At 47.8% G+C, this 8,354-nt stretch overlaps 1 protein-coding gene across 1 annotated transcript; it reads left to right on the top strand.

Moving 5' to 3' along the window:
* Tex46 (testis expressed 46) lies at nt 1–2,783 on the top strand. The gene is made up of 2 exons (XM_026403559.1): nt 1–192; nt 2,481–2,783. The coding sequence occupies exons 1-2, from the start codon at nt 1–3 to the stop codon at nt 2,781–2,783; spliced, it is 495 nt and encodes a 164-aa protein (XP_026259344.1).
* The last annotated feature ends 5,571 nt before the right edge of the window (nt 2,784–8,354 follow it).

Below are 8,354 nucleotides of genomic sequence, written 5' to 3'. Positions count from 1 at the left end.
ATGTTGGGGGAACTGATGCTTGTTTTTAGGAATTTCCTTGCCATACTTGCTTCCTCGGGCACCCTGGGAGCTTTGGTGGCTTGGTTGATAAGCTATAAGCCAGTTTTGTTTGGGTTCCTATTCCTTCTACTGTTGCTTAGCAACTGGCTGGTGAAGCATGAACTCAAGCCCACCTCCTCAGAGAACTGTCAGGTGAGCAAGAGGGGATTTAGCATCAGCTGAGGGTTATGGGATATTCTGCTGGACTGGGGAGTGGAGGGCAGGACAGTGAAAGGATGATGGGGGAAGACTGAGGAACTTAAAACTGGTCTTCGTCCCTACTCTGGAGATACCTCTTAGTGGTGGTGGACAAAACATGTCCCTCACAAGGCCTCAGTGGTCTTAACTGTGAAATAGTGACCTTGTAGATGCTCCTACTTCATGTTTGAAGTCCACATGCCTCAACCATGGTATAGGCTACTCTAAGTGATATGATTTCAAATGGCTAGAGATACAAGTGCCATCCTAGGTACAACTTTAGAGAACAGTCACAAAGACAGAAGAAATGCACCTAGTGTAGACTCTGACATTGTGTCTGTATAATATATACCTGAAACAATCGATTTTTAAAGAGAAGAGTTTATTTTGTCTCAGGCTCCATGATCAGGCAACCCATCACTTTTAGGCCTCTGTTTGGGGGTGTGGTAGAGGATATCCCCCCCATGACTTGAAAACCTCTCTCGGACCCACCTTTTAAAGGTTCTACCATCTCCTAATAACTGGGAACTAAGTCTCTGCTTTGCAAATCTTTGGGACACATTCCGGGTCCAAACTCTAGCAGATACCGTTTATATAGTATCAGAAAAGGTGGTGCATACAGGTAATCCCAGTGACTCTAGAGGCTAAGATAGGAAGATCACAAGTTCAACACCAGCTTCAGCAACTTAGTGAAACCCTATCTCAAAATTAAACAAAAGGGCTGAGGATGTGGCTCAGTGGTAAAGCACCCCTGGGTTAAATTCCCAGAACAACAACAAAATCAAAACAATATCCTATATTGTTTATAGATGTATATGTGTAGTGAAAGTATGCTAAGGGAGGAGGTATCGAATTTGACACTGGTGACATCCCGGTGGCATAATTTGTTGTCCAGCTGTCTTGTGCATTAGAAAGTTTAGCAGTACCCTGGCTTCTACCCAAGAGTCCAGCATCACACCCTTACCCTGTTTGTGACAACCAAAATTATCTTCAGATATTGTCACATGTCATTGGGGAGAGGCAAAAGAGCCTCTGATTTAAAAATGTATGGAAAAAGTAAATACTAAATTCAGGATTACAGATGGATCCGGTGGCACACACCCATAATCCCAGCAAGTTGGGAAGCTAAGGCACAAGAGTCGCAAGTTCCAGGCCAGCCTCAGCAATTTAAGGAGACCATGTGTCAAAATAAAAAATGAAAAGGGCTCAGATGTAGCTCACCAGTAGAACACTCTTAGGTTCAATCCCAAGTACTGCAGAGAAAACACGCTCAGGATCACAATTGAGGAGACGATGTCTAAGGGTGGGGTGGGGAGAATATTTTAGGAGAAGGGGCCCATAGGAGATTTTAATTCTATTTGTGATATTGTCCTTCTTAAACTGGTGCGGGAACGCAGATATCTGTTATGATAATTACTTTTTTGCACACCTGAAATTGTATTAAAATGTTTTTAAATACCAGGAGTTTGTAGTTGAATCCAAAAATAAGGATCAGGTGATATTATTAGCTGAGGGGAAGAGGACAGCAAAACTGAACGAGCGTTATTGAGATCAGAGCATGTCGTCAGGGCTGGGGCTGGGGCTGGGGCTGGGGCTCCGTGGTGGAGCGCTTGCCTCGGGTGCACGGGTGAGGCCCTGGATTCGATCCTTCAGCACCATGTGAATATAAAAATAAATAGGGAAACCGAACTAAGATAAAGAATTTCATCCAATGGGGCTGGGGTTGAGGCTCAGTGGTAGAGCACTTGCCTGGCATGTGTGAGGCACTGGGTTCGATTCTCAGCACCGCATATAAATAAACAAAATAAAGGTCCATCAACAACAACAACAAATTAAAAAAAAAAAAAAGAAAGAATTTCACCCAAGAAGTTTGGGGGTGGGGGAAGCATTCTGTGAGAGCACTGAGACTCGGCAATTGAAGGACCCATGAGCCCTGACAAAATGCTCCAAGAGGCACACGGGAAAGACAAACTCTGGGGACAGCTGTATTGGGCTAAGCACTTGAGGTTAATGGCAGATCATTCCTATGAACCAGAGGCAACCAAAGGTCTTGGGAGTTTGGGGTCCATGTGGCCCGAGAAAGTGACCTTCCCTTGCTGGGTCCCCACTGTCACTCACAGAAGATGGCAAAAGTGCTTCCTTTTGAAGCAGGTGAGACAGCTGGTTAAGATGGGGGCACGGAGCAAGAAGGGATGAGCATGAATAACCAATTTTTCCCCTTTTCCTGGTGGCGGGGAGCTTAGGAGGAGGCCATGAATTCAAAGACTCCGGAAGCCCACGCCAACAACAATAACCTGAACACAAAACAAATGGAGAGGCTGCAGGCCTGCTTTGCGCTCCAGGACAAGATCCTTGAACGGCTTTTGTTCAGTGAACTAAAGCTGAAGGTCTTGGAAAATCAGATGTTCATCATATGGAATAAATTGAATCACCCTAAGCGATCAAGCAGACATCGACATTTCCCCACGAAGAAAGACAAAACGAGGAGGCATGATGAGTCCACGTTTTCCATCCTCTCTGATTGTACTTCCAACTCCCCCACCTAATGAGACGGAGGTGGGCTAGCTTCTGCTGACGTTACCTTGACTCATGGTATTAGTCTGTTTTTTGTTGCTATGACAAAAATGCTGGTGACCGGGTCCTTTATAAAGAAAAGAGGTTTATTTAGCTCACAGTTCTGGAGATCCAAGAGTAGAGTGCTTCTATCAGCTTTTCCTAGGGCCTCATGGCAGATGGCGTCACATGGCAAATGAGAGAAAAGACAGATCCCCATGGTGAGAAAGAAAGTACAAGAGAGCACTGAGAAAGCTGAATTTGCTTGATAACAAACCTCTCTTGAGGGAACTGATCTAGTCCCCCAAGATCTAATCCACTCCTAGAGAGAGGCGTTGATTCCTCCAAGAGCAGTGTCCCCCGTGACCTCATCACCTCGCATGAGGCCCAGGTCTTGGAAACTTGGAGTCAGAGGAACTGAGAGAGTGACTTTCCCCCATTGGGTCCCAATTCCCTTGGGGCGCCACCACCTCCCAGTACCATCGCACAGGGGACCAAGCCCCCAGAACACGGGAACAGACGACATCCAAACCCCAGCACTCAGTAGAGCCCAGGAGGTCACTGAAAGTTCTCAGTGAGTCACACTGGAGAGGCACCTGGGGGAAAGAGCAGGACAGACTGAAAGGCCATCTCTGGAGGGTCCACCTCTATGCAGCCAGCTGCCGGGTGGCTAACGGTGCAGCCTGAGACCTCGGGGGGCTCCTGAGTCCTCCTGGTCAGGCCCCTTCTACCCCATCCAGGTCCTGTTCCCCCGGGGTCTCCCCCCTGCTGCCTGAGCCCCCACCTGCACTCAGGCCAGAGGAGCCCTGCCAAGCACGACTCTGACCGTGCTCCCTGCCTATGCTGCTGTGGTCCACAGAGTGAAACCCACACTGATTCCCCTGGTGTTCACGTCCCCCTGACCTGACCCCTACCCAGCCCTTCTTCGCCTCCATTACTCCTCTGCACACACCCGTCTGCTCTTGGTGGTGTATGTCTGTAATCCCAGCACCTCTGGAGGCTGAGGCTAGAGGATGGCAAGTTCAAGGCCAGTAGCAGCGATTTAATGAGGCCCTAAGCAAAAGAAAAAATAAAAAAGAGGGACTGGGGTTGTGGCTCGGTGGTAGAGCACTTGCCTGGCATGTGTGAGGCCCTGGGTTTGATTCTCAGCACCACATATAGATAAATAAATAAATAAGGTATTGTATCCACCAACAAGTAAAAAAAAAAAAAAATCAAAAAAAGAACTGGGGATTTAGCTCTGTGGTAAAGCACTCCTGGGTTCAATTCCTAGTACCACAAAACAAAGAAAGTATGTCTAAGTATTCTAAACATCGGGTATTTCTGTACCATCTTTGTGACCTTGCCATAGCTGTGCACCACCTGAATGTGTAACCCAACCTTGTCCCTGCCTGTTTCCTCCTTACCAGGGATTCCACGCAGGACTTTGTACATGTTAGGCAACTGCTCTACCACAACCTACGTCTCCAGCCTTAGAATTGTCCCTTTAAATCAGCTATTTCTTTCTTCCGTAAATTTATCCATAAGGGAAAAAAAATAAGTGGCAATTTCTCTGTAAATAAAAAAAAAGTGTGATTCACTTAAATAACCCACAACTGTAAAAATAAAGACAATAAAAATAAAACCATGTTTTGATCTAACCAGAGCCTATGAATTTGGGGGTTAGAAAGTGAGAAAACCAGGTGTCAAGAGTTTTTGAGAGACAGACTAGCACCAAGCTGAGGCTTCTCCATGAGGAGAATTGGGAAGGAAGTCACCATCGCACTGTGATTCAGTGTGACCTAATGCCACATTGCTGTCCCACTAAAAATCACCCCCCTCGTAGCACCTAACCCAGTGGTTAGTATACAGTCAGTGCTCAATAAATAACAACTCTGAATGTGGATCTCAGGTTTATGTGTTCTGGCCTCTTCTCTACCATGCTCTTGTATCATGTTTTAAGGGCCAGATCTCTGGGGCTAAACTGCCTGGGATTGAATCCCACTTCGACAATTGGGAATGGTGCAGCGACTCAGGAAGCTGAGGCAGGGGGATCGCTTGAGCCCACAAATTCAAAACCAGCCTGGACCCTGGACAGCACAGTAAGCAGAGAGCAGAAAGGGGCGGGTGAGATGAGGAACCATGGAACAGGAATGAGGCACAGAAGAAGGTTTATCAGGGGGCGCTCCTGGGCGAGGTTTACCCATCAGCAAAAGGGTGAGGGCCGGGGAAGTCGCAGGTGTGTGTGTGTGTGGGGGGGACAAGAACAATGCTAATTAGGGAAGCTGGAGGTGGGAGGGCCTAGGCCATCTAAATTGCAGCTACTGACAGCAGGTTGGCCAAACCCGAGTTTAGGGGTTGGTATCTGTCACTGGGTTGGTCAGAGCTGATGTGAGATGACAGGGCTATTGCTTCAGTAGCAACCGTGGTGGTTGGGGGTCCCAGTGCCATTTCAGCTTCTGATTGGCCATTTCGGTCCCGCCCCCAGCTGCCATGAAAGGGGAGGGGGAAGGGAAGGCTGCTGACCTAATAGTAAGACCCTGTCTTAAAAAGAAAAAACTGTCCCAAGTCTCAGTTGTGTGAGCCTACACAACTTTACGTCATTTATTCTTACTGTCCTCTGCCACCTCAACTATGTAATTGGGAGAGTAAGATCACAGATCTTATGTAGAGTTGTTAGGATGAAAGGGTGTATGAGTCTGTTTTTGCTGCTATAACAAAATACAAAGTTTATAAAGCAGCTGGTTTCCTTCTGTTTACACTGTCTCCTTATCATATAATTGCTTGGCTATACTCTTGGCTTTTTCTCCTTTTTTTAATATTTACTTTTTAGTTATAAGTGAAAATAATATATTTTATTTTTATGTGGTGCTGAGGATCAAGCCCCGTGCCTCATGCATGCTAGGCAAGCACTCTACCTCAAACCCCAACCCCAGCTTTTTCTCCTTCATACACATTTTCTTTACTTTGCCAAGCTAAGAAATTTTCAAATATTTATGGTCTGCTTCCTTTTAATTATAAATCATCCTCTTCTTCTTTAAATCATTTTTCTTGTCTCCCATTTTGCCGTAAGGAATTAAGAGAAACCTTGCCACACATCCTGAGCCCTTTACAGCTTAAAGATACCATTTGCCAAACATCCTAAAGTCCCAGGACACAGACACAATTCAGCCAAGTTCTTTCCCACTTTATAACAAGGATGGCCTATCCTCTGGGTTCCGATAACCGGCTCCTCATTTCTGTCTGGGACCTAATCAGAATCAGCATGACTGTCACAACATGTAAGTCATCTCTGAGAAGAAAGGGCCTTCCCATGGCTCCTTTTCTGCACCCTCACCAGAACTGCCCTCGATGCTCTATTCACAGCAGCTCAGGCTTTTCCAGCGGGGCCTTCCATTGGCCCAGCCTCTATCCATCTCTCATTCCCAAGCTGCTTCTGCTTTTTGAAGTGTTCATTATGTGATGTCCTCCTGTACTACCAAATTCGGTCTTAGTCTGTTTGTGCTACTATAAGAAAATGTCTGAGACTAGAAGACTCATAAAGAACAGAAACTTATTACTTAGAGTTCTGGAGGCTGGGAAGTCCAGGATCAAAGTAGTGGCACATTTGGTGTCTGGTGAGGATCTGCTCTCCGCTTCCAAGATGGTGCCTTGACCTCCACACTCTCCAGAGGGAGGGAAAATGTGTCCTCACAAGACAGAAGGTGGAAGGGAAAAAGAGGAAAGAAGAAACAAACTGCCTTGGTCAAGCCTTTTTAAAAAAAAAAAAAAAAAAAAAGCCTTTATTTTATTTATTTATTTTTATGTTGTGCTAAGGATCAAACCCAGAGCCTCGATCAACCCAGAGCCTCGCACATGCTAGACCGCTGAGCCACAATCCCAGCCCTGTCAAGCCTATTGATAATGGCATTAATCCATCACGAGACAGGAGTCCTCTTGACCTAAACACCTCCCAAAAGGCCACGCCTCCCAGTGTTGTCAGGTGGAAGGTCAAGTTTCTACCAGGTTTTAGGAGACACATTCAGACAAGCAGATGAGCCACTGCACCCCTCCAGGTCTTGGCTCAGATGACCCCTCCTACTTAAGACGGCACCCTCCCTTGTGTGTCGGAGATCCTGACTTGCCCCTCAGGTCCCCTCTCCATCCCTTTCCTGACTTTTCTCCAGGGACACTGTATGGGAATGGATGACATCATTGGGTGCCCTTGCCCCATGGCTTCCAGCCGGGTTTGGCCAATGGGGGGTCTCTGGAAGAAGACAGGAGGAAGGAGCAGGTTGGGGTGTTTACCTCCCCAGCTCCCTCCACGGCAGCTGGAGGTGGGCTAGCTGCGCCCCAGGGAGCTCTCTCTATCACTCTTTCCTTCCGGGTCCCCTTTGGGCCTGGGCTAGTGGCATCTCCACAGGTTTCCTGCTCAGGGGTTCTGCACCATCCTTGGGGGTCCCCTATAGCCCACTCAGATCCATGTTAACAGTCGCTTTTGTGCAGTTTCAACCCGCCATTGCTAATGGTCTTGCTGAGTGGAACTGGACCATCAGGAGAACAGCCAGGTATGTCCCCCCCGCCCCCCCCCCCTGGCGGAAACAGAACAATTCGACCATGAACTTGATCTGTATGTGACATATGAGGCAAAACAAGGCACTGATCTTGCAGAGAGCATCTGGAATATTAATAGTAATAAAGCTAATCAGGATGTTGTGACGGTCACATCCTTTTGGTGCCCTAGACTCAGGTCTGGGCCTGCCACAAGAGCAAAACCCCAGGGAGGTCTGAGGTGGCCTGGGGGCCTGACTTAGCCAGTTAAGAAGGGCAGTGGTGTCATATTACTTACCAACAACACTGTTTGGTGGCCCTAGGCAGTTGAGGCCCCGTACCCTGTGGCTCTGAGCAGTCCACAGTCAGTGGTGGCTGTGAGGACTCTGCCTACCAAGGACATGATTTTGGCATCTGGGTGGCTGATTTCTACCATCAGGGGGACAGCTCCCAGACTCTGAAGTCCTGGGCTGGGACTTCCAGATGAGACACCATCTGACAGTGGCCGCTGTTTACAGCTGGGGCCCCGCTGACCTGGAACTGCTCCTCCACCCTTGTCACCTGCACCTGGCAGGTCCGGTCAAGCCTGGGAACGGATGACTCAAGGAGCAGGCATGTCAGTCCCTCCCTGTCACTCCCTGCAGCACCCAGGAGCAGAAGAGCCCGTGTGACCTTGGGTCTCCAGAGTCTGCACCCAATCACCCCTCCTTTTTTGAGTCCATACTGGATCTGACCATTGGCTGGTTGAAGGAAAACTGGGTGGACATGACTTTGGGTCCTTTTTGGTAGGCTACTTGATGGACATCCACTCTGGGGTGGTCAACCCTGACACTGCCTTCAACTTTTTTTTTTCCTTTTTATTAGTTTTTTTTATAACTTTATTTCATTTATTTATTTTTATATGTGGTGCTGAGGATCGAACCCAGTGCCTCACGTGTGCTAGGCAAGCGCTCTGCCACTGAGCCACCACCCAGCCCACCGCCTTCACCCTGAAGTCCCGTTCCAACCATCTCCTCTGAGGCTGTGGTTGCTTGTGCAATAGGTCTCCTCTGCCC

This window comes from Urocitellus parryii, chromosome 11 (assembly GCF_045843805.1).
Source record: "Urocitellus parryii isolate mUroPar1 chromosome 11, mUroPar1.hap1, whole genome shotgun sequence".
Lineage (NCBI taxonomy): Eukaryota > Metazoa > Chordata > Mammalia > Rodentia > Sciuridae > Urocitellus > Urocitellus parryii.
The sequence above is the reverse complement of the archived record's forward strand: the minus strand, read 5'-3'. Positions and strand labels throughout refer to the sequence as shown.

Coding starts and splice junctions, on each gene's coding strand:
- Tex46 (XM_026403559.1), top strand. CDS start 1: ATGTTGGGGGAACTGATGCTTGTTTTTAGGAATTTCCTTGCCATACTT. Junction 193..2,480: donor CCTCCTCAGAGAACTGTCAG/GTGAGCAAGAGG, acceptor CGGGGAGCTTAG/GAGGAGGCCATGAATTCAAA.